Source organism: Rhinichthys klamathensis, unplaced genomic scaffold (assembly GCF_029890125.1).
Source record: "Rhinichthys klamathensis goyatoka isolate OS25496 unplaced genomic scaffold, OSU_Roscu_1.1 h1tg000776l_1, whole genome shotgun sequence".
In the NCBI taxonomy this organism is placed as follows: Eukaryota; Metazoa; Chordata; class Actinopteri; order Cypriniformes; family Leuciscidae; genus Rhinichthys; species Rhinichthys klamathensis.
Window position 1 is genome coordinate 818,520 of NW_026607175.1, and position 26,677 is coordinate 845,196.

General features: G+C 40.4%; 1 protein-coding gene across 1 annotated transcript in view; it reads left to right on the plus strand.

Annotated features, from left to right (window-relative positions):
• LOC130077755 (NACHT, LRR and PYD domains-containing protein 12-like) overlaps nucleotides 1-23,776 on the plus strand; it is a 415,411-nt gene extending 391,635 nt beyond the window's left edge. Inside the window, exons 10-12 of the mRNA XM_056243090.1 lie at nucleotides 4,140-4,313; nucleotides 12,764-12,937; nucleotides 23,551-23,776. Coding sequence (XP_056099065.1) covers nucleotides 4,140-4,313; nucleotides 12,764-12,937; nucleotides 23,551-23,737 — 535 coding nt within the window. The 3' untranslated portion in view covers nucleotides 23,738-23,776. The remainder of the gene's footprint in view (nucleotides 1-4,139; nucleotides 4,314-12,763; nucleotides 12,938-23,550) is intronic.
• The last annotated feature ends 2,901 nt before the right edge of the window (nucleotides 23,777-26,677 follow it).

Genomic DNA, 26,677 nt, shown 5'->3' on the forward strand with positions numbered 1-26,677 from the left:
ATCTTGGATGCTCTTGAGGTAAGCTAAAACATACCAAAAATAATTTCAAAGTGAACTATCCCTTTAACTACATGAATTCGTCTTGTCACTATTTCAGCCACAGATAACCGTCTTATAGAGCTAACTCATCAACTGAGCATGCAATAGCCATAGCTCTCCATAATGCGCTGTGCCATTTGGAACATCAGGAGAGCTATGTGAGGATGTTTTTCATTGATTATAGCTCAGCCTTCAGTACTATCATACCGGACATTCTCTTCTGCAAACTCACAGACCTGGGCTTTCCCTCACTCACTTGCAATTGGATCAGGAATTTCCTGACGGATCGCCCTCAGACTGTTAAACTCGGTCCTCACTTCTCTTCCACCCGCACGCTCAGCACTGGCTCCCCTCAAGGGTGCGTGCTGAGCCCAATTCTGTACTCTCTTTATACGTATGACTGCCGCCCAGTCCATCACCAGAATAACATCATCAAATTCGCAGACGATACTACAGTGGTGGGACTAATTTCAAAGGAGGATGAGGCTGCCTACAGAAATGAGATCATGAGATTGTCAGAGTGGTGTTTAGCCAATAACTTGACACTAAATACCACCAAAACAAAGGAAATCATCCTCGATTTTAGAAGGCACAGGGCAGACCCCGCTCCCCTTTACATCAATGGAGACTGTGTAGAGAGGGTTCAAACATTCAAATTCCTAGGTACAACCATCTTAGCAGACCTCCAATAGTCAGCCAACACCACAGCAATCATCAAGAAGGCACAGCAGCGCCTTCACTTCATGAGAGTGTTAAAGAGGAACAATCTAAAGAAGAACCTTCTATCGCTCTGCAGTGGAGAGCCAGCTGACATACCATATTTCAGTATGGTACTGTTGCTGTACTGAGGCAGAGAGGAAGGGAATACAGCGGACTATTAACACCGCGCAGAGGATCATTGGATGCCCTCTTCCCTCCCTGAAGGACCTTTACAATTCCCATTGCCTCAGCAGAGCCCAGAACATCGAAAAAGTTCACTCTCATCCTGGTTCCCGTCTGTTTAACCTGTTGCCCTCTGGTAGGCGGTACAGATGTTTTAAGTCAAGGACAAAAAGACTCAAGGACAGCTTTTTTCCCAGAGCTATAATTACACTAAATACACATATGCAGTGAACATTTCGTATGTACTGACCTCTTACCCAGCACAATATGCGTAAATATTTTAATACATCTTTTTGTACTATGTATTTTATGTATCTATATTTACTTATCTAATTTATTTTTATTTATTTAGCTTTTTTATGTACCATGCACCTTATGCAGAAGCTCCGCAATTTCGTTGTATCTTGTGTACAATGACAATAAAGTAAAGTATTTCTTTTAAAGTCAATTACACAGTCAGAGATCAATCTCATGAGAGATTTTCATATTTTCCATATTTTCTATTCTAATATCTCTATATTAATATCTCTATTCTATTGTTTCTCTTCTATTAAAGTGAATTCCATGTGAAGAGATCAATCTCACCGGAGTCCAGCTGTGTGTCCATGAAGAGTGATCGGTCTATGAACACATTAGTGACATTAAAGGGAAAACACACATCAACTGATCTGAGGTACAATATTTTAATTTGGACAGATAATAATCATGACAAATCAGTTTAACCACTTCCTTCCACTTGAAAAAAATCTCTCAAAAATATCTTTGTCAATTTCTTTTTTTTTTTTTTTTTTAAACGTTGCTGGGGTTTTTATGGAAATATGTTGTATTGATCCTGCACCAGTTGGAGGGAATTTGGATGTGTGTCTTTTCTTCCTCTTTTTTTAGACAGACAGTTTTCATTTCATCTCTCAAACCCTGAGTATTTGTTTACATCCATGCTTTGGACCACTTATACCAACTCACTGTAGTCACACTAGCCACATGAATAAATTACTTTTAAAATAATAAAGTTTTTATTTATTTTGCTATCACTTTCACATCTATAATTCATGTTGTAATACATTATTTTAATCTTTCAGTCATGACTCTCAACTGGTCCAAAACAGATTCAAATCAAATCTGCTGCAGAAGTTTCAGTGTCTGTATGAAGGAACAGCAAAGCAGGAAAACCCAACACTCCTGAATGAGATCTACACAGAGCTCTACATCACAGAGAGTGGAAGTGGAGAGATCAATAATGAGCATGAGGTGAGACAGATTGAGACACAATCCAGGAGAGCAGAAACAGAGGACACACCGATCAAATGCAATGACATCTTTAGACCTTTACCTGGACAAGAAAAACCCATCAGAACTGTCCTGACAAAGGGAGTCGCTGGCATTGGAAAAACAGTCTCTGTGCAGAAGTTCATTGTGGACTGGGCTGAAGGATCAGAGAATCAGGACGTCCAGCTCATATTTCCACTTCCATTCAGAGAGATCAACTTGATGAAGGACAAAACACTCAGTCTTTCAGATCTTCTTCATCGCTTTTTCCCTGAAGCAAAAGGAAAGGAAATATCCAGTGATGAGTATAAAGTGCTGTTCATCTTTGATGGTCTGGATGAGTGTCGTCTGTCTCTGAACTTTAAGAGTGAAGTGAAACTGTGTGATATATCTGAATCAGCCTCAGTGGACGAGCTGCTGACGAACCTCATTGTGGGGAATCTGCTTCCCTCGTCTCTCATCTGGATCACCTCCAGACCAGCAGCAGCGGATCTCGTCCCCTCTGAGTGTGTCCATCGAGTGACAGAGGTACGAGGCTTCAGTGACACACAGAAGCAGGAATACTTCAGAAAGAGAATCAGGGATCAGAGTCTGGCCGACAGGATCATCTCACACCTGAAGTCCTCAAGGAGCCTCCACATCATGTGCCACATCCCAGTGTTCTGCTGGATCTCAGCCACTGTTCTAGAGAAGATGTGCAGTGGAGCAGAGAGAGGAGAGATTCCCAAGACTCTCACTCAAATGTACACACACTTCCTGATCATTCAGACCGACATCAAACATGAGAAGGACTATGAGAAGAAAGTGAAAGATGAAGACATGATCCTCAAACTGGGAAAACTGGCTTTCCAGCAGCTTGTAAAAGGCCACCTGATCTTCTATGAGGAAGACCTAAGAGAGTGTGGCATTGATGTGACAGAAGCATCGGTGTACTCAGGATTGTGCACTCAGATCTTCAGAGAGGAGTTGGGCTTGTATCAGGGGAAAGTCTTCTGCTTTGTTCATCTGAGCATCCAGGAACATCTAGCAGCTCTTTATGCACACATTTACTTTACAAACAAGAACATATATGTATTTGAACAAACCAAACAAAGTCTGTTGTCTAAGGTTTTAAACTGGTTGAAATCTCATTCATTATCAGGTCTGCATCAGAGAGCTGTGGACGAGGCTTTACAGAGTAAGAATGGACATCTGGACCTTTTCCTGCGTTTCCTTCTTGGACTCTCATTGGAGTTCAATCAGACTCTCTTACGAGAACTACTGACACAGACTGGCAGCTGCTCCTACAACAAAGAGGAAACAGTTCAGTACATCAAACAGAAGATCAGGGAGACTCACTCTCCAGAGAGATCCATCAATCTGTTCCACTGCCTGAATGAACTGGGTGATGATTCACTGATGCAGGAGATCCAACGTTGTCTGAAATCGGGAAAAATGGAAGGAACCAAACTCTCCTCTTCACAGTGGTTAGCTCTGGTTTATGTGTTGCTGACATCAGAGCAGAAGATGGATGTTTTTGATCTAAGAAAGTTTATTGGATCACAAAATATAGCAGATGAAGTTCTTCAGAAGCTGCTGCCTCTGGTAAAAGAATCCAGATCAGTTCAGTAAGTCACACTGACAACAAACACTACACTGATAAAACACGAGCACATTTATGATTTTAGCAGGTGCTTTCTAACCAAAGCGTGTGTGTGTGAGTGAGAGAGAGAGAGAGCTGGATGATTGTAGAGGTCAGTGTGTGAGACGTGATGAAGGATTAAATGTGACTGATCAAAACTGACAGCAACAGTGTCTTTAACAGTGTCTTTTTCTATATATTGATGCTGTTTGTCCTCTAATGATGTTTATGTGAATGTTTTACTGCCTCTATAAATCACATTTGTAGTTTACACTTTTTATTTTATGTTCGCAGCTGGTATCAGTTCACCATGTATCTTTAATCTCTACAGGTTGTGGAAGTGTGGTGTTACAGATGAAGGTTGTGTTGCTCTGGCTTCAGCTCTGAGATCAAACCCCTCACACCTGAGAGAACTGAATCTGTCTGATAATAAACTAGGAGACAGAGGAGTGAAGCTGCTCTCTGATGTACTGAAGGACCCTCACTGTAAACTGGAGATACTGGGGTAAGATTGTATAAATGTGTCAACATCCTCCATTTTTTTCATATGGTCAATAATGAACAAAAGAAACAAAAACAAGTAAATATAATTGACCCTTCGCTAAGCTCCGCCCTCCTTAGTTACTGTTGCTACGCCTGACAAGCTTTCGCGGCTGCCACGTCTATTACAGTGTGAATGCACCGGTGTCAGGCATTCCCAAGGAGATAATTAGTCAACAATTTATAAACAAGCCGGTGGCACTGCCACCCCGGTGCCTTTAGGGTTACTGTGCATGACGTGCAAAAACGTAACCCTGCTTTCACTGTCGCCCTACGGTCTCATGGATTTAACGGAGACATGAAATAAGTACACAAGACCGAAAATTCATATGAAGTGTACCATTTTGGACTGGGCCTATGATCGTGAATCACAATAGCCACATATATGAGCTAATTTAAATTAGAATAATTTTTAATGTCATAGGATGTCATAGGTCAATCTGTTTTGCAGCACTTAAATGTGTAAATCCAGAAGCCCAGTATTTATCTGGAGGTCTTTGCCCTTTGCCTGTCAACCTGGTTTGTCTCTGCCTTTTCTGTTCTGCCCTGTTTGCCATTGCTCACCCTGCCTGTCTTGACTTAATAAAAAGCTGCAAATGGATCCCCTTGGCCTGACCCTGCCTCGTTACAACACATATGCTGCATCTGCTCGCTATCTGCAGAACGGCTCTGGTGGTTCCGTTTCAGCACTGATGATGTTGTAGGAATAGTGTGCTCTGGTTGGTCTGTATTATTCGGGATTTTTTATTTTATACAGAAATAAGTTATTTATAATTTAGATGAGAATAAAGTTAGTGTTGATTAAAATGAAGGAAAACAAATATATTGATCTGAAATATAGCACATACATTTTAAATTAATTTAGGTTAAATTACCAAACATACAATCTTAATTTAATTTAAAGCAAACAATACATTTGTTTATATTTACAACACATTTTTATATACATTGTTACTAATTTGAAGGGCTCACAAATTAGTTACGTTGTATCTGTTGTTTATATTTGTTTCTATTTCGAGTTTAAGTTTACCAATGCCTTTATTCTTTTGGGTTCAAATAAAGACCCATTTTCAGTCCAAAGCTTGTGTTCCTTGTTTCTGACTTCTCGGCCCCTCACAGAGAGGGTTCAGGAATCAGCCATACAAGAAACGGCTGCCTTCCAAAAACTTCTCCCTCGCCAGACTCAGGAACTTCATGCCTGAAGTGAGGAACTTCAGACATGGTCCGCTGCAGCCGCATCCGCATTGGCGTTACGAAAATTAGAGTCCGGGCAGGAACAGAGAATTTATGGGTTATTGGTTCCGCCCGGACATACCATTCGCTGGGAGTTGCCCGGGGGAGGAAGAAACGTTAATGTCTTTATTAATTGATTTCTTTAATTATACATAATGTAGTTGTACATTTATGGTATTTGACTTCATGTTGCTTTCCTTATCTTTATTTACTATATCCGGGGTTGCTGAGCGGGAGCAGCCCCAAACTTTTAAAACCAGCTCCTCACACAGTGCCACACAAAAACAGAGCATTGCTTCCCGTGTTTTCCCCACAAAAAGTCTGGGGACACGGAAAGCACGCTCAACAGCAGTCCTCAAGGGATAAGACGGATCTGAGGACAGTCATTATTTCCAAGAAAGCTGCAAAGAAAAGGCCTGACGTCCGAGGGCGCAGGCCATCGAGGGCAGTTCCCCACCGAAGCAGAGCGGTTAACACCTCATTTTACGGTGCCCGTCTCCCTTCGGTGCCATTCGGGGGACCGTTATGCTAACCCTGCCACCTCGTGTGTTATAGGGCGCAGCGGTCTCCGGCGAGCACATATCTCAGGTGCCGCCCGGAAACGTAGTGGCCCTGGAATGCCCGCCCCCTTCGAGGAGGGTCCTAGAGCAGTCAGTTCAGTCGTTCCCTGCCGGTTCGCCGTTACAGGGCGACAGGCTGATTGCCCAGCAAAAGCTAAATCCAGAAACCAGTCTCGAGAGGGTGGTACCTTTAGTAGAATTCTTGGCAGTGCGAAGCTACTGCCAATTATTTCTCGTTGGGTCCTGCAGACCAAAAAGGTGCTTTCATCCCACCGTGGTGAGCCCCGAGCAGGTTCTGGTAATGGAACAAAAGGTAAAAAAATCCCATTGGACATAGGGGCCATAGAATATATACAGTACCTCCCTCCAGCAGGGACACTGGGGTTATACAGCCGGTATTTCATTGTTCCAGAGAACGATGGGTTGTATCCCATTTTGATTGTATTAGTTCTGTACGTTTCCGTCATGTAACTAAGGTTCAAAATGTTGAGACAAATCGTGCCACAGATCAGATCCGAGGACTGGTCTGTCACTAAAGATCTCAAGGACGCTTACATCCATGTGTCTATCCTTCCACAACACAGGTAGTTTCTGAGGTGCTAGTTCCTGAGGTGCGCTTTCGGGGGCGAAGTGTACCAATATCGAGTACTTCCGTTCGGCCTAGCTCTCTCTCTCCGAACATTTACGAAATGTATGGATGCAGCTCTGGCTCCGTACTCTAGGGCCATCCGCATTTTGAATTAAATCGACGATTGGTTGATCTTAGCTCAATCGGAGCATCTGGCGGGTCGGCATCGAGATGTCGTTCTCGCTCACGTCAAGAACTAGGCTTGAGGCTCAATGCCAAGAAAAGTGTGCTATCTCTGCTACAGAGGACCACTTTTCTGTAATCTGGGATTCGACGACGATGCAGGCAAGCCTGTCTCCTGCTCGTATCGCTTCGATCCTCACGGCCGTCAAACAAGCAAAGCTAGGCCACTCACTCACTGTAAAACAGTTTCAGAGACTGTTAGGTCTGATGGCAGCAGCGTCCAACGTTATACCTTGCGGCCTGCTGTACATGAGACCATTACAGTGGTGGCTCAGGGCCAAGGGGTTCTCCCCATGATCAGGGTCACGCGACGTTGTCTTCGCGCCCTGGCCATGTGGAAAGAACCTTGATTCCTATCCCATGGGCCCGTGCTGGGAGCTCCCTGTCGTTGTGTAATGCTAACGACGGATGCCTCCCTCACGGGCTGGGGGGGCGATCATGAGTGGTCGCCCTGCTCAGGGTCTGTGGCAGGACCATCATCTCTCGTGGCACATAAAATGTCTAGAAATGTTGGCAGTGTTTCAGGCTCTGAAACACTTCCTCCCAGACCTGAGAGGCCTCATGTTCTTGTCCGGTCAGACAACACATCGGTGGTCTCCTACATAAATCACCAGGGAGGTCAGCGTTCGCGCCCATTATACAAGCTGGCTCGCCAGATCCTTCTATGGTCCCAGTGGAAGCTTCTTTCATGGAGGTCGATTTATATCCCAGGGTATCTAAATCAGATATGGTAATTAGTCCAATTTGTCAAAAGAAACCGGCAAGAACATGGCTAAAGCAAGCAAGAAACGAAATTTCACTGAAAATGTCTTCTATGTGGATATATTGTAATATGTAATTTATTCCTGTGATCAGAGCTGAATTTTTAGCATCATTACTCTAGTCTTCAGTGTCACATGATCCTTCAGAAATCATTCTAATATGATGATTTGATGATCAAGAAACATTTTTGAGTTCTGCTTCATATTTTCGTGGAAACCGTGATATAGTATTTTCAGGATTCTTTAATGAATAAAAACTTAAATCAAACAGATATAGAAATCTTATAATCTTTTGTAACATTATAAATGAATTTACTCTCACTTTTAAACAAATTCAATGTGTCCTTGCTGAATAAAAATATTACTTTCTTTTTATCTTTACTGACCGAATTAATGAAGTTTATTTTTTATTCCTAGTTAAGCCAACGCTGCCATTGCTAGACGGGTTGTATTAATTTGGACATGCTTAATATATGTTCTTACTTAATTGCATAATAGAATATTATAATAAAACTCGTGTGACAATAATATGTCAAATAATTTATCAATTACAAATTATAAGCAATATCTGACAGCTGGTGGTGCGATAGAACAATTCGTAGTGTAATGTTTGCCACTTCACTTTATTGCCTCTATGAGTCGCCAACGGACAAAAATCACGACAAATGTACGTACGCCAGACATGAAGTTTACTTGGAGGAACGCACATTCTTACGTTAATTTCACTGTTAGTACATCTGGCCGTGAACGTGAAAGCTGACGTACGCCGTGTTTTTGTGCGTACGCAGTGTTGATACATGAGGCCCCAGGTGTCTCTCCTCGTCGGCTCTCCTCTGGAGATTCCACCCAGCGAACCTCTGCAGTCGGCTTCGCCTAAGGATCTTACGCTAAAAATGGTATTTCTCTTAGCTTTACCTCTCTTAAGAGGGTGGGAGATCTCCAAGCCCTGGCAGTGACACCAGCTTGCTTGGAGTTTGCCCCTGGCAGAGTTAAAGCCTTTTTGCACCCGAGTCCGGGCTACGTGCCAAAGGTTCCTATGAATACGCCTCGGTCCAAGGTCCTTCAGGCATTTCATCCTCCACCTCATGTGTCGGCAGAAGAAGAGAAGCTTAATTTGCTCTGCCCCGTCAGAGCTTTGAGCGTGTACCTCGAGAGGTCCTCTTCTTGGAGGAGGTCGGACCAATTATTTGTGTGTTTTGGGTCACCTAAGAAGGGACTCCCGGCATCCAAGCAAACTATTAGTAATTGGATTGTTCAGGGTATTACCTTGGCTTACAAGGTGCGCGACTTGCCTTCACCTTTAGCTGTTAGGGCTCATTCGACTAGAGGCATGGCGTCCTCTAGGGCCCTCCTTTCGGGAGTTCCTATCCAGGAGATCTGTGAGGCAGCCGGTTGGGCTACCCCACACACTTTTGTTAGGTTCTATAGTCTGCACCTCCCTAGTACGCCTGGTGCACATGTGCTCTCGTCCTAGCTGAGTGCCTGAATCAGTTTCACTCCGGGGCAGGCCAGTCTTCGGTGCGTGGCCTAGTGGGCATTCGTTCCCCAAAGTGTCGATACTACGACGCAGTGTCTCGTTCCCTTCTCAGGGAACAAGGGTTATAGTCATAACCCGAGACGTTTTAAGTGAGGCAAGGGATGCTCCCACAGTTTGCCTCTCCTCATGCAGCCGTTGAAGCATGTGAAAAGTGCTGTTCCAGCGTGTTTCCACTTCATTGATCAGTTTATGAACTGGCCTGTTCATCTCTTGCTGCACCTGGGTCAACATTTCTTTGGCAGAGGTGCTGCTTCGAAAATAGGTCACCACTTTTTTAGCTTTGTTCCGAATCTCACACAGAACTGGTACCTGATCAAAAGACTTTTTCAGCATGGTGTTAAGTGCATGTGCAATGCAAACTGAATGTCTCACTTGCAGAATTCTTGCACAAGCAATCATGTTTGGTGCTGCATCTGTGACAAGGCACTTCACTTTGTCGGTGATTGCCCACTCCATCATGAAACTCTTTTTCACCAGGGCCATATTTTCCACTGTGTGCCTGTTTGGGAACTTCTCAACATCCAACAACACTGTATTCAGCTTATAACTGTCATCGATGTAATGGCAGGATATTGCAAGATATGCATCCATGTTGATAGAAGTCCACATATCAGATGTTAGAGACACAGCTGTTGCTTTTTCCATGTTGGCCTTGGCCTTCTTCTTTTCTTCTGCATATTTTGAAGCCACCATTTTCTTTAAAAGCTTTTTGAGTTCCAAAAACATTTATAGTAAAGTTATATTATAGATAAAGATATTTTATATATATTATACATCAAAATTGACCTGTGCTATACTGCCCTACAAAGGCTAAGTGCAGTAACTACGCCACCATTGAAACTGAGAAAAATGCCTCTAAAGTTTTCATACTGGCCGGTCCAACATGTAGCAGGTCCAAAAGTGTTGATACTTTTAATTAATACCTTTTTAGGAAGGAAAATTATATATTTATAAAAAAAGACCAATGATATGACCTTTGACCCCAAAAATGTAGATACTGCACTCTGCCTTTGAATTACCTTGATCAACTAGAGCACTATTACAAAAGCAAAGTGCAGTATCTACAATTTAGATGTGTTCAGACTTCCACATTTTTGTATTCCTTATGTCTTTTAATCTGTTTTGTGGTTTGTTTATAGATGTTTATAATAGGTTGATAGTATTGAAATTGCTTGTAACCTTCAATAATAATTTTTTGTCCTAATGTCCCTGTCACATCGCAGTCCTAAACATTTTTTTGTAATCAACATTGTCATTTTTCCAAACATCCTTAACATTTTACACACAATCAATGGTATTTTGGTTTGTGGATTTTCATTTTAATAGAAAATTCATTCATTAAATACCAAAACAGAACAATAAACAGAACAGCCTAGATCTAACCGTTAATTATTAACGTCAAAATAAGTGACTGCCAATGTAATCATTGAGAGTAGAAGATATGAACGGAAAAAGTCGACTGATCTCGATGGTTATTTCGCAACCCATGACTTTCAGCTTGAACTTCATTGGCTATCAATTAAACAACGCGATATTTTACCTCAACCATGTGATGTAGCGTGTGTAATGAGAAGTAAACAACCAGGATAAAGTGACATTTAATTCAAGACCGTCCTTGCGGCTGCAGGTGCTACACGGCTCTCCTCAGGAGATCGGCTAGCACTAGAATGCTAAACTAACAGTGACTTTGCTCCAGTCGACTAACTAAATGTAATCTTGTTAACTTCACAACAATTGGACTAGCTGCCTGAAACGAAAATAGCTTAAGAAAAAATGAAGGCAAGAAACAGAACAGTGACGGGATCGTATTTGGATTATGACAGCATTTCCAGACTGGATAGATGTTACAGTCTTCAAGGGAGCAGGTAGGCTAAAATGGTTTAATATGCTAGCGGATCGCTATTAAACCGGCTTATGATAATTAATAGATTTATATGTTATTTGACTGGTTAGTTGTTCATATGTTATCCATCTTCCTACCGTTGTTTGGATACTTGCGTTTCAAAGCAAGTTCCACCATGGTTTTTCCTCGGGATTGTGCCATGATATTTGTGTCAGTTTTACCATATATTTCTAGCAGCTATCGTGTTTGTGGTGTGTGTGATGGAATGTTTTGGATGGGGCTACTAGGCAGACCGCAGTATCTGCGTCAAAGCCAGGTAAACACAGGCAGAACGTAGTATCTACACTTACTGCGGTTAGCCTCTGTATTAGGTTGGATTTCGTAGTTACTGCAAATTTGACATAGTGATTTCTCTAAAACGGGACCCAGTTGGACCAAGAGCTTTTGTCACAAGACAAAGGAGGTGTTATGAAGCCCATTTTCAGTCTAAACTCAATTTTGACCAAATATGTAGTTACTGCACTTTGCCTTTGTAGGGCAGTATACTCACATGTCTGGTTGGGATTATATAGGAAGGATCAAGGGCATGGATGAGGCCCCTGAAACCCTCATCCTCAACCACTGTAAATGGCTGTGAGTCTTTTATGACCATGTTGACCAGTGCCTCATCAACCATTTGTTTGCGAGATGCTATAATTAAAGAAGTTATATATACATATATTAATTGAAATCATGAAAATGCATTCACAATTATGAATAAAAATCATGAAGCAACAGTCCTACTTTCTGTGCTTGTATTGTTCTGGGGCTGTACAGTCTCATGTAAAGCTCTGAAATGCCTTAGTATGGATGATGTGCTGTTTTCATACACCAGCTCTTTGTCACACACCAAGCATCTCACCTTCTGAAAAAAGTTATATGAAATTAAGAAATGAAATACAACAAAAAAATAAGTACAATTTTAAATAATAAATAAATAAATATTTCATTTCTCTTCTTTTTTCTAAATGAGTACATACATTGGAAGCTGTAAGCTCAAAATGTTCCCAGATAGGGGAAGTCTTCCTTTTTTTGGCTGTTGCCATTGCTCTAATTACAAATCCTTCACCAAACACCAACACCCTATCCCCTCTCCCCTAAGCCCACCCTACTAACCCCAAATAACAATAATAATAATACCTAAAAAACACCAAAGTGCAAAGATTTTACAAAAACAAAATGACACAACAACAACAAAAAAGAAATAAAGTAGTTTTGGTAATTTAAATGTAGCCTAATGTATTGATTAACTTTCCAAGTACAGCACTCTCCTCACAAACCCGTCAACCAGACTGAGCCAACAAGGACTCGTTAAGTAAGATCTGGGGTTCGAGCCTTCTGACACCCAAAGCGAAACGCGCACGTGATTGGACAGAATGTGAGGCTTCATTTGTCATCGATCACGTGACTCTGGGAAACCAAAACACACCCCGATACGGGGCTTCAATAGAAATTGCGTCGCATTTGCGATACACACATCGGAGCTTCAGTGTCAAACGTAACATCACTACTTCATGCTTTAGACTGGACCTGTCAATCATGTCATGGATTAAGTCTCTGTTTCTGATTGTGAAGTTCCTGATTATCTAATCCTGAACTGAGAGATTGAAGAGTGTCATCGTTCTCTACAGGTTGAATTCGTGTGGTGTTACAGATGAAGCTTGTGTTGCTCTGGCTTCTGCTCTGAAATCAAACCCCTCACACCTGAGACAACTGGATCTGTCATTGAATAAACAAGGAAACAGAGGAGTGAAGCTGCTCTCTGATGTACTGAAGGATCCTCACTGTAAACTGGAGATACTGAGGTAAGATTGTATAAAGGTGTCAACATTAGGGGTGTAACGGTAAACAAACATGGCGGTTCGGTACATACCTCGGTATTGAAGTCACGGTTCGGTACGGGTTCGGTACAACAGGGGGGAGTAAACTAAATGTGAAATTGCTTTCTCTTTTTTTATTAAACAGTTTTTTCTTTTAAACAATATGTGTTTAAATAAATTCTATTATAATTAATATTTACAACAAGTTTTGTTACTGACAAGTCCAAAAGTAAAAACCCTCTGAAGACTTGCATATATATGATCCATTTGAGCACTTAATCTATGAATCAAACAGTCAAATCCCATAATAAACGCCGCACACTTGGCGAATAAAGCTGATTCTGAAGCTCAGTTATTTTTTCGGTGTTGAAGTAAATACGCGATGGGCATTTGCTTGCTTCGGCTATCACACCTACGGTCATGTCCTGAATAGGGTTACGCATGGCTCTAGTGGAATTATGCCAGTTTGAAATGGCACGGCTTTCATAAAACTTTTCTGTTTTATTTTAACTTAAAAATATTCCCGCGCCTCGTTTGTGTTTTGAGCGGCCATTTCTGTGCCTGACACGAAGAAAACACATCTGAGGTAAAATAAAAAGGTTCAGTTATTATTTTTCCAAGTGTTTTATTTTAATGTGATCTTTAAAATGGTTTCGAATATAAATATAACAAAGTTCCAGGCGCAGGGAAGAAAGGTGAACTGGAGAACGGTAAACGGGAGTTTTAAAATCAGTAAATCGAAAGTAAACGGCAGGTGCTTCATAGTCGACTGCCGCCCATTCATAGACAAAACACAATGTAAATGTCCAGGCCTGGTCTTCTCCTGTCTTCCACTGTCGTCACTCCTCCTCTTATCCTTCAGAGCTCCTGGGACTCCAGACGGTGCAGCGCTCAGTGACGTTCATTAAAGGGATAGTTCACCCAAAAATTACAATTAAATAAAATTTTCATTTTATGAAAATTAAAAGGGAACTATCCCTTTAACATTTGCTCCACTGGTCCCACTCCATTTCCAGGGCTCGCGCGCTGCTCTTCACAGAAACATTAAACTGACAGTAGTTTGAACGATTAAATCTTGTGTATTTTTTCTGTGTAATCTATTGTTTTCAGTGTCGACTAGTAGCAGCTGTACCGTTTAGTCGACTAGTCTTGCACATCCCTATTAAAAACCTCTTTTTCATAGGCTAGTTAACTTATGTTCACGTTTCCCTCATTCATGTGTTAGCGCTACCGTTAGGAGCCATGAAGTAGTGACGCTGGGAACAGGGTAATCTATTTAGAGCCTTATTTTCTTAATTTAAATATCAATATTTGGCGCCAGCACATTGATTATCGTATCGCACCAGCCCGTTCTCATCCCAAGGCATCATCTAACTGACGCTTTTGACCATGCGTCAACATGCCGACGCACATGGTACCCCTTAAGCGTCAATATGAGACGCGCCTCCTAGTGGTCTAACCCTAACCCTACCCCAGACCTAAACCTAAACCATAACGGAAACGTCATCTAACTGACGCTAAAGGGTGCCATGTGCGTCGGATTTAGACGCATGGTCAAAAGCGTCAGTTAGATCAGTGGTTTTCAAACCTGTCCTGGAGGACCCCCAACACTGCACGTTTTCTTTGTCTCCCGAATCAAACACAACTGATTCAACTCATCAGCTCATTAACCCATGTGATAATGTCCCTCCAGGACAGGTTTGAAAACCACTGAGTTAGATGACCCCCGAGGATGAGCGTCTCATATTGACGCTTAAGGGGTACCATGTGCATCGGCATGTTGACGCATGGTCAAAAGCGTCAGTTAGATGACGCCTTGGGATGAGAATGTGTTGATCGCACGGAGAAGAACAACAATATATAACCAGATCGATATTTAGTCCCACCGCTATAAGGAGCCCTTCATTACACATTACTATAATATTACATTTTACAATTAACAAGAGAGCCCAAATAATTCAATTCAGTTGCTATTTATTTTTAAATATAATAATCAATGCTCAAATAATAAAAAACATGTAAATTGCAAATAAGGCAGGTTCTGCATTAACTTCTAAATATAATTATGAAGGTAATTTTTTACTCCAATTAATTTTTGAAATATAATCATTTACACAGTGGCTTTCATAACTTGTTTTCATGACAAATTTATTTAAACATACATTAAATAATCAAAACACCACTAACAGGTTAAGTAAATATAATGAAAAGACTTATATAGTGCATATACGAAATGCTTCTCTCTAGAGTTCATTTCTCTAGCGAACTGCTGGAACCTGCTGTCAACACTAAATGCCTGAGGTTAATGTAATGCTACTGAGATGTGAGATATTATTCTCAAGATGTTGTTGTGGCTTTTCCTTTCCAACAAACATCATCACTGAGTAAGAGACACTCTGAGTCCAATTTAATAGTTTAAAAAGTATTTATTCTCTTGCAAGAGAGATCTTCGTCACCAATACACATTCGTGAGTCAGTGAGGAGAGATACAGAGAAGCAGTGTCTGTCTTTTTTATATCTTGCGTCCTCCAAGGCCTTATTTCTGCCCTCCCCTCACAGGAGAGATATACTTTGTTTTTTCCTATTTCTCCCTGGCCCTGAGAGGTAAATGCCCCCTTAACCCTTTAGGCTATAACGTACAAATGCACTCAAGATGACCCCTTGACCACCTGCTTTTCCTTACCTCCACTGACTCCCAACCACAGTAAATTATCACCCAAAGGCCCCCTCTCACTACATTCGTGAGAACAGATGAGGCCATCATTAGGAATCACTGAAATCAGAGTAATAATAGAAAAATTACATAACAACTCCTCTCTGTTTATCATACTCTGATAACTGATTAATCAAACATTGTAATAATAGTAATAATAAATGCAAGTTCAAGTCATTACAAATCACTCTCCTTGAACCTGTGAAGAAAAAGTTTAGAATGAAGAAGCATAAGGCTGTTTTTTTGTGGGGGAAAGCCCCATAATTATTTAGCAAGCAAGTAAACATTTTTACTGGGCCGGGCTAAACGAGGAATCAGTGTTCCTGCGTTCCTGCAAGCAGACCCTCAGTCACACCAGTAAGGAATAAATAGTTATAACACAGTAAGAAAACAAACAGATAAAAGTGTAATAAAAATCCCTCAGTTTCAAACCCTGTCCTTGTACGCCACCTCGTAACACGGATGACCGCTGCTTGTAACCTTCTTTAAATCTTTTGCCCTTAATCTTTCTCAGAAAATAAACAAATTGAAGAAAAACAAACAGAACATACATTTTACACATATCTCACTGTAGCTCCCGCTAACTGTATCGTCGCATCATTTTGTTCATCCTTGGGACAGACTGTCATTTTCACCAATTGAACAGACAGCAGGTTTTCACCTGTCTCTGTAATCATATTCACCCATGAATAACAAAATTATCAGAATAACACACACAATCCTAACTCCTATCATTAAGCCTTTTCCATTAATCTACACCCATCTCCATATTTCATTCACTTCTAATTCAATTTAGTAAGCTCTATTGAACGCACTGTTTAACAAATCTAACCAGAGAAGTCTTATAATTTTTTCCATTCCTCTAACCAAATTAGTTGTTCAAAATTAACTCTAATATCTCCATTACGGTCCGTCTTTTTTGCTTGTTACACATAAATTAATAGATTTTCTACATTTGCACCAATCAAATCAATACCTAGGTTGATTCAAACAAAATCATCAAAATCATCACAAAAACAGATTCTTCTGTTAAACTTAAACCATCAGTTGGCAGTTGGTTCCTCCAGGTGTGTTGATCATCTCGTTCGCCCCACGGACGTTCCGTGTTCGCCAGGGTGACACTTTGCGTGCCGTAGCCATGGTCTTTCCCTCGTTGGTTCGGGAGGTACGTTACTAGCACGTCCTTGAATCCCTCACTTTGTGCTCTATTGGATGGTTGAGGCCTGTTGGTGTTGTCTAAGGTGAGAGGCTTGGACCCAGGTGACACATTCTCCAACCATTTTCTGATCCTTATAAGGTTTTCCCTTAAATCACAACCGCACCCCCACTGGAATGAACCATTTCTTGCCTGCTTTCACCTGTGAATGGAGACCTTAAGTATTTTGTTAGTGACCGCTTGTCTAGTCGCTCGTCCCTTTTGGTGTGACCTGTGGATTCAACAACCTGAAACATTATCACCGGATAATTTCTTGCTCACTTAATAGCACTCGGGGTCCTTTTACCCTGAAAAACACTCAACCCACTTTGCTCATGTCCACAACAGAATATTTATACATTTGAAACAGAATTAGTTCTGTTTGATCCAATCCATCCTGACATTCTGTAAAAGGAAAATTTAAGTTATGCGCAGCGCAGGTGTGGCCTTGTTTCTTTCTGCCACAATAACAATCCAGGCCAGGATAGTTCGTCAAATTCATCCATAACCATTATTTTATAGGGGACATTCTGCCCTGAATTAAAAGTCTGCATGCTCTGTAAAGAAAAGCAAATGTCGAGGCTATTTTCAGATAGTAAAGTACACATAGTTTCTTTTGTCTGCTGTGCTGCTGCGGCCTTCGCTGCTGCATCTGCCCTGGCGTCTCCTGCAATTTTGTTATCAGCGTGTGCGGCACACTTACAGACAGCAATATTGCCCCACCTGTGCAATGGCTTTCAGCAAATGTGAACCCCTTAGTAAACCATATTTGGCAATTGTTACCATCCCCCTTTTGATGCAATGACCCCGCTCATTCATCAATTTAAATAAATCTGATTTGCCATCAACACTAACCCAAACGGCGTCCTTCAGCCAAATTTTGCCCAGACATCTTTCTCTTCTTTTATCTCAGCCCATGCCAGATGGTGATCTACAACTACACAATTCCAATTTACTTAAACTGATCTTCAAATCTATGTATGACAAAAGTATTACTACCAGACAGAGCTTGATGACCAATCAACTTAAAGCTCGTCCCATGTTCTATATCATCTTTTCATCGGATCCACTCAGAATTATCGCCTTCCTTAAAATTTGTCATTTGCCTTAACCCATCTGTAATGATAAACTCATTCCAGAGGTTAATGACGCAATATACACACTATTCAGGCGGAATATTAGTGCCCCAAACTAATACATACAAGACATAAAGTGCTGTCACCATCACACGCACTCACACTAGACACACATATGTTAACTGCTCATTCTCAATGTTCACTTTTCTTTATATTATTGCTAAAAGATTTAAATTTTAAATAAGATTTTAACCTTTCCATTTTCCTGTAGCTTCTATCTAATTTTACCTGGTCTCTTAACCAGTTCCAAAGCATGTCTTGTTCATTATTCATTTGATTTTTAGACAAGTCAGCTGGGTTGTTTTGTTTCATTATCATTATTTTTCTTCAGCTTGCTCAGGCAGGCCGATAACAGAAAGACAGACACAGTTACCATCCCTTCCTCCAACTCAGGCAGTCTCTCTCACTATAAACAAATAATATTTTCCAACTTTAACTTAAACAGAATGCAATATTAAATTAATCACTAACATTTTACCATTAAATTTTGTTTTCCAGACTTTTCTCAAATCTACAAAAGCTGTCTTCATCTTTAGCCACCACCATGTCTAACGACCTTCAAGAGTTAAAACTATGTCATAGACATATTAGTTCTAAATCAACACTATGATTTTCCTTGCCCTTAAGGCAACCAGTACATAAAAAGTTTTGCTACTGTCTCCACAACAACTAATGGCAATCCCCTTTTGGTCTCAGCTGGCTCTCGAAAGCCCATTAGCTCGTTATCTATAATTTTCTTCTCCTCAGGGTGTTGTCCCCCTGCCATAGTTGCAGACACTTGTCACAATGAAAAACAAGCCATACAACTAATGCGGTTTCTTCTGGCGAGTGGTATAGAGGAAACTCACATTTTCTGGGTCAGACTGCCGTAACTCCTCACAGCCCATCTCACCTCTCAATGCTCTGCTGACCCCGGTGGCCTCCAGTAATCAGCGCTCAACTCTCATACCTTTCTCACATATAACACCTCCATCCGGATGTGCCCAATGTTCGTGACCCCCTGCGTTGGGCTGTCCCCTGGCCAGGAAGATCCTCCCGTCATTGAATAGCCACTCGTACACACGTACACACTGGTGACCGCTCTTTCCCAATACCAAATCAGTCTTCTTCAACAAAATCAGTTGTTTTCTCGAGCTTAGGAAAGGTACGTTCAAGAGTCACCAGAGCCATTCCGATTGCCTAATAGTGTTCACACAGGGAGACAGGTTAATAACAGCAGTATTTAATCACTTAAATCCATTAACCATCTTAAAAGCAGAAACCTAGCTGCTTAGATTATACTCAGTTAATTTAGATCACAACCGTACATTCAGTGTACTTCATCTGTAGCCGGAGCCATCGGTCCTGAATGGTGGAGACTAAATGAGACAAAGAAGTTACTGGTCCTAAAATAAGCTAATCAAATGTCACCTCTATCGTTTAAGGTCTGTATTATTATTTTAAATACTTCTTTAAAGTCATTCAGTTTTACTTTTAAAACAAATTGCTCTCTAAATGGCAATGGTTTCTTTTAACATCTCGGTGTCTATGATCTTCAACTGAAACACTGTGCTTTACTATAAATAGCTAATGACACAGGCTCAGATAACAGCTTTTAGCTGACATTTACTGAGAGAGACTCTGAGACATTGAGGACTGGTACACTGCTCTCTCATATACTTCTAAACATTATCAAACTTTATCTACCATCTTTTAACTCCATCCCAGCTTAAGGCATCTTTGCCAGAAATTACATGTGTTTCCAAATAAACATGGTTTTATATTTGTCTTTTGCCCTCCTCAGGGAATTTAGACATTACAAATTTCCTCTCAGATTGAGTCTCTGTCGCACTGGCAGTTTCAGGCACAGCACACATCAGATTTTAGATAAGCGAACTGTTTCATTACAGCCAATAACAAACTTATCTTTTGGAAGCAAAACAGCTTCTAGTTCTTTCATGGTCAACTTTTCATGCTGTTTGTTTAATCAAATGCCTTTCTACATATTTTACATTTAGCAACTGTTAATCCAGTAGCCTACTGCTTCTGCTTATTTGTTCTTACATAAAAATAATTATTCTAGTTCTCAATAACGTTTCACATTTCTCAATCTCAATTACCATAGTTCAATCTCTGACTTCAAAGTTTTTTCCCTAGGAGTTTATCAATCTCCATTCAGGATTCACACTAACTTTGACAAGGCTACTCTGCATCTTTTGCAGTTATTATAAATCATCTGTGAGATCTGTCTCTCTATATTACCTGAACCCCTTTTTTTAAATGTTTAATTAAAACACAATAATCCTTTTAGTTACCTTTACATATTTTGCTACTCACATATGTTGGAGTCATTAATTTTGCATCAAACTGTATTCAATTCACTTATAAAAATTACTATTATAGATCTTTTCTTCAAAAGGATTTACCTTGTTTGTATCTCTTATTTCTCAGACGAAAAATGTTACTGTCGTCATTTAGACACTGATCTACTTTCAAACCCACATTAATACCAGAAATGTGTCACTCACATTTTCAAACACCTTCTCGGTGGGCATTTACAGTTACGTGTTAAATGGTCCTGCTGACCACAATCAAGACACTCTCTGTCATCTGGTGGGTTCATGCGTCAGCCTCAACTACAGCATCAGACATCTTGACTATAGTTTGATCACTGTGAGCTTGCAAACGGCTCCAACTTACTGCACACCCTTGAAGCAGTGTGTGTCCCATTCAGGAATGTAAACAGAGCCACTGATAAGCAGTTCTCTGTATGCTTTTACAGTCCACCAGTGGCGGATTTAATCACAATAGCCAAATCATAATCTTCATCATTATTATTGGCAGCACATTAATTTTAATAAGTAGCACGGCTCACTCAACTTATTCTAAGAGAGTTTCACAAGTTTTTTGATTACTTTGGTCACACTTCCAGCTGGACATAGCTGTCTTTACACCTTACTAATTTGGTATTATCATCAACTTAAAACATTCTTCATATCATGTTAATCCCTGTCAATCTCAATCTTTCCCTACATGCCAGTTCCTTCTGTATCCTCTCCTTTCTTTTCCCTACATGCCAGTTCCTTCATTATCTAACCAGTACATGATTGTTTGCACAATCACCACACAAACATATCTCACACACCAACCTTTTTTTTATATTTTTTTTTATTTTTTTTTTACTTCCCTCTTCCATCAAGTCTCTCACCCGTCATAGTGACACTTGAATTTCCAATCTTTCCCTTGTTTTGATAACATTAATTTTAATTTTATTTTTTTCATTATAACTACTTCTCACATTTGATTCCTTTATCAAATGGTTAGTCTGAGATCCAAAAAAAATATTATCCGTATTGTCTCAGTCCCACTTATCTTTACTGTTTTGCAGAAACCAAAATATCAAATTACAATCCCCTATTTCACACAGACAGCCTTATTGCTGCTTGCTACTTCAATCCGTATCATATAAATGTAAGTTCTCTAGACATCTAATGTCATGCATCCATTTACTGGATGAAGAAGTTAAAACCTTATTTCTCTCGACAGTTCTTTTTTTATCTACCCCTTTAAGACAACAATCCATTGTTTGTCCACATTGCTTACACACGTTGAACACAGCCATAACAACCTTTTTGTTTCTCACTGCCCTGTTCAACTGATTCTCGCACTACTTTCAGTCTAGTTGTGCTCAGTGTTCCCTCCCTGGGGAAATCATGGTATTTTCACAGTTTTTCAATATCTAAAACATAAATTTTCCCCCATAATTTTCTCATTTGATAGAAAACCGGTATATCAAATTTGCATGCTTACCTTGAGACTTCCACATATTGGCTGCTTTTCTGTGTTCTCTATGGATTTCTCTTCAACGCGCGTTTTCCTGATCTGTTAGGCGTCCCCAACAGACCCGATTTTTTCTTTTAACCCAAATCGGTCGGGTTGCACTATTAGTGCCCTCCTAATTATGGTTTACCAAAAACTGTTCTGGTTCCCCCTAATTAGCCTCAGTATCTAAAAACGATTTGCTCCGTGGTGGAACAACTGATTTTCAGGGTACCTATCTGTTTGAAATCTCTTGATCTGTTACAGACCTCAATTAATCTCAGATAATTTTCTCTCGTATCTGTTTGAAACCTCTTGATCTATATATAGATCTCAATTAATCTCAGATTACGTACCACAGAAACAGCCCTCAGCCAATATGGTTCAATTTCATACCCGAAACAAAATACTTTTCCCCAAAAGAAAATATTTTAGACGTCTCTTACCAGAGATATGCTGGTTGCCACGGGTTCACTTTCTTTTGATTCCAGTGGAGCCCCTCCCGGACCCGATAGCGGTCGGCCTCTCTCTCTCAAGCTTATGAGGTAGAGCTGGAACTGCTCAGTCCAGGTGGCCAAACACCGTCCGCTCTCAGGTCCAGAAGGCACTTCCAAGGAATCCCACTCTTCTGACACCAAATTGTTGTGGCTTTTCCTTTCCAACAAACATCATCACTGAGTAAGAGACACTCTGAGTCCAATTTAATAGTTTATAAAGTATTTATTCTCTTGCAAGAGAGATCTTCGTCACCAATACACATTCGTGAGTCAGTGAGGAGAGATACAGAGAAGCAGTGTCTGTCTTTTTTATATCTTGCGTCCTCCAAGGCCTTATTTCTGCCCTCCCCTCACAGGAGAGATATGCTTTGTTTTTTCCTATTTCTCCCTGGCCCTGAGAGGTAAATACCCCCTTAACCCTTTAGGCTATAACGTACAAATGCACTCAAGATGACCCCTTGACCACCTGCTTTTCCTTACCTCCACTGACTCCCAACCACAGTAAATTATCACCCAAAGGCCCCCTCTCACTACATTCGTGAGAACAGATGAGGCCATCATTAGGAATCACTGAAATCAGAGTAATAATAGAAAAATTCCATAACAATGTTTTATTGATCTCTTTCCACAGTTGAAACACTGGATTAGAGATGTGAACATATCGAGTGATTTGGAAAAGTGACATAATTGTATTTGTCATTATGATGAAAACATAAGTTAAATGATTATGACATTTATGTTATTGAAATGAACCTTCTGAAGCAGCAAGTAGAAGCAGGTCTGAACCTTACGGTACTGATCCACTTGTCCGTGCGACACTTCAGTCGCGCCGCACTCCACTTTATTCCTATGGGTGACGTCACGCGACTTTAACGCGCCCGCAAAGCATCCCGGGAAGGCGGCGCTTCATTTGGAAAAATGCTGCGCGTCAAAAAGCTGGCCGATGCCCAGCTTTATGCAAATGAATATGTCAAACGCGACGCGTCTATCCAATAGAAGTAGTCTCTCGAGGGGCCTTTGTTCTAGACTGGCCGCTGGGTCAAAACCACGCCCATAGCGGTAAACTTGAGGAACGCGCATCAACTTACAAATGTGGAGAGGGTGCGACACCACGCTTCAGTCGTGTAGCAAAAGTGGATCAGTACCGTTACACTGGACCTGTCAATCATGTCATGGATTAAGTCTCTGTTTCTGATTGTGAAGTTCCTGCTTATCTGATCCTGAACTGAGAGACTGAAGAGTGTCATTGTTCTCTACAGGTTGTGGAGTTGTGGGGTTACAGATGAAGATTGTGTTGCTCTGGCTTCAGCTCTGAGATCAAACCCCTCACACCTGAGAGAACTGGATCTGTCATGGAATAAACTAAGAAACAGAGGAAGTGAAGGAGTGAAGCTGCTCTCTGATCTGAAGGATGATCCACATTATAAACTGCAGACACTACTGTGAGTAGTGATGACTAAAAATGTTTGAATTTTAATTGTAAATTAATATAGTTTCTTCTTCTGAGGTTACTTTCTTGGTAATATGTGATTTGCAAAACGGCCGGCAGATTTTGAAAATACACAACTCAAAAGGTCCTACCTTCTTTCCTCCAACACTGGCCCTGACTCGCTCGAGGGGGAGGGGGGGATGGTACGACTGTTTGATTGACGCACTGACTGTCCAATGATTCTAGGTTGTCTTGGAAATGATTGGCTGGAGTTTTTCGAGTCCTGCCCGTTCCACAGATGATTAAATTGCTTAATTTTCATTTCAGTGCTTCTAACTCAGTGGCTGTAAGTGGGTTAGGAATAGGATTTCAAGTGATTTTGAAAAAATGGTCAAAAAAGAAAATCACATACCCCACCTTTAATAAGAGTTTGATTCCATTTATAGTTAGAATAAAGTATCTTAATGTTTCTTTTTATGTCAAAACAATACAATATATCACTTGTATCATTAGCTGTGTTTACATTGACACTAATAATGCGATTGTAATCGGACCAGTAGCACAATCGGAATAAAAAAGTAACATCTAACACGTCAATCGAAATTAATTGGCCAGATCTGATTAAATTGTTATTCAGATTGTAAGATTGTTAAGAAGATTTGTGTTTTCCACCCACCTTAGTTTATCATCAATTAATGTACCCAAATACTTATATGAACTGACCTTCTCAACATCTTTACCCGCAATAACTACTTTAGATGGAGTTCCGACAGAATTATAAAATTCTATAGTCATATCCTTAGTTTTGGATACGTTAATTTGTAAATGAGAAGTCTCACACCAATCCAAAAAATATTTCAAAATGGGCCCATGCTCTGTGTCACCTTGCTTTAACAGACTCAGCACCACTGTATCATCTGCATATTTAATAATATGTCTGTCTGGATATTGACTTCTGCACCTATCTGTATATAAAATAAATAATAAAGGTAAAAGAATACAACCCTGGGGACAGCCCACTGAAGATTGCAGTTCCCTGGAGTGTTCTCCATTCACCCGTACTATTTGAGATCTTCTGGTCAGAAAATCTAAAATCCAGGCCACCAAACACTTAGGGACATTAAATTCAGAAAGCAAACGTTCAGCTAAAAGAATTGGTTGAATAGTATTAAACGCTGAAGAAAAATCTATAAATAATAAACATGCATGATGCTTACCGATATCCACATGTTTATATATGTAATTTAAGAGTGTCAGAGTGGCATCCTCCACACTCCTATTTCTCCTATAGGCCAATTGTAGCGGATCAATCAGCTGACTAGTATGCTCTACGAGCCAAAATTTGACAATTCTCTCAAAACACTTTTGAAGAAATTGGTCTAAAATCATTCATTTGTTTGGCATTGGTCTTTTTAGGAATCGGTACAATAATTGATTTTTTCTAGCCTGGTTAAAACCAGAGCATTCTCAGTTGTAACGGAGTTATGGTCTGGCAAAGCGTCATAGACAAATCATTTCCAGAGGGGCGTCACCAACGGACGTCGCGGATAGACCTAAACCCAATCAGAGCGATGAAGGAGATGACGTATGCAGAGCGGTGGAGAAACATCTCCGAGTGTTGTTCTTTGCTTGGTTTTTAACAAAGGAAACGTTCAAATCGCTTAAAACAGACGCGATAGCTGATTGGAACGAGTGATGTTCGACGGCGGCATTGAAAACATATTTCAATGATTTTGTCACCCAAGGCTTATAATTTGACTAGATTCTTACATTTTTCCTAGGTATCACAGACTCTTCACAAAAGTGAATATAAGAACTCACAACATCAGCTAGGTCATCATTGTCTACACAAGAAGTTTTAAAAATATCCCATTCAGTCCGATCAAAACAGTCTTGTAACTGAAAGATATTATCATCAGTCCATCTTTGAAAAGACGCGATGACTGGCCTTGTTCTCTGCAACACTGGTTTATAACATGGTTGCAAAGAAACTGCATTATGGTCTGCACAACCAATTGGGGGTCTGGAAAAGGATCTATATGCGTTCGGTATTGACCCATAACATAAATCAAGTGTGTTTTGATGACGTGTAGGACAGTCAATATATTGCTGGAAATTTAAAACTCCCACCAAGGAACATTTGTTAAAATCCCCCATAATAAAATGGGGAGCATCCGGTGAACGCAACTGATACCGCTGCACCACCGGACTGATGATATCCGCTGCCTTCTGAACATCAGATTTCGGGTGAATATATATACCACTGAAACAAAAAGTTGCTGAAATTCTCTTGGCAAATAAAAAGGCCGGATAGATACAGTCAGTAGTTCTATATCAGCAGTACACATTTCCTCACGTACAGTCTTTGCCCATCGATTGTTCACGTACAAACAGACACCTCCTCCCAGTGGCGGTTCTACATTGAATTACACCCTGGGCGAGACCCCCTTCGAGCGCCCCCCCCCCCCCAAGAAAAAAAAACAACAACAATAAAATCACATACCGTTCATTTGAAAAAAAAACAGTAAGAAAATCCAGTTATTTTGCTATATTAATCTAACTTTCAGGGAGGAACCATTAGCTCATTGGTTACTGCCTCGAATTCTATGCATGGCACACTTTTAGTTATGACTTGTTAAACTATACTTTGTCACGAAATAGAGTTTTTAAAAGTGAAAGTGGCCGAGAGATACTTATGTAGTAACACAATACTTATCTCTTAAATAATTTCTAATAACTCTAATATTAACAACTATCCAAACTGTTTTAGACCTAAAATAGCTTAGGCCTTAAATGTCAGAGAAAAGGACAGAATCAGAGATTATTTTTAATAGAAAATTGTACTTTGCATATTATAGGCTACTGTAAAAACACATAATTATAGTTGATTTTAGTTGATCATTATGAAAATTATTTTCATTTCATGAATATAGTGACCAAAATGATCACGGTTAAAC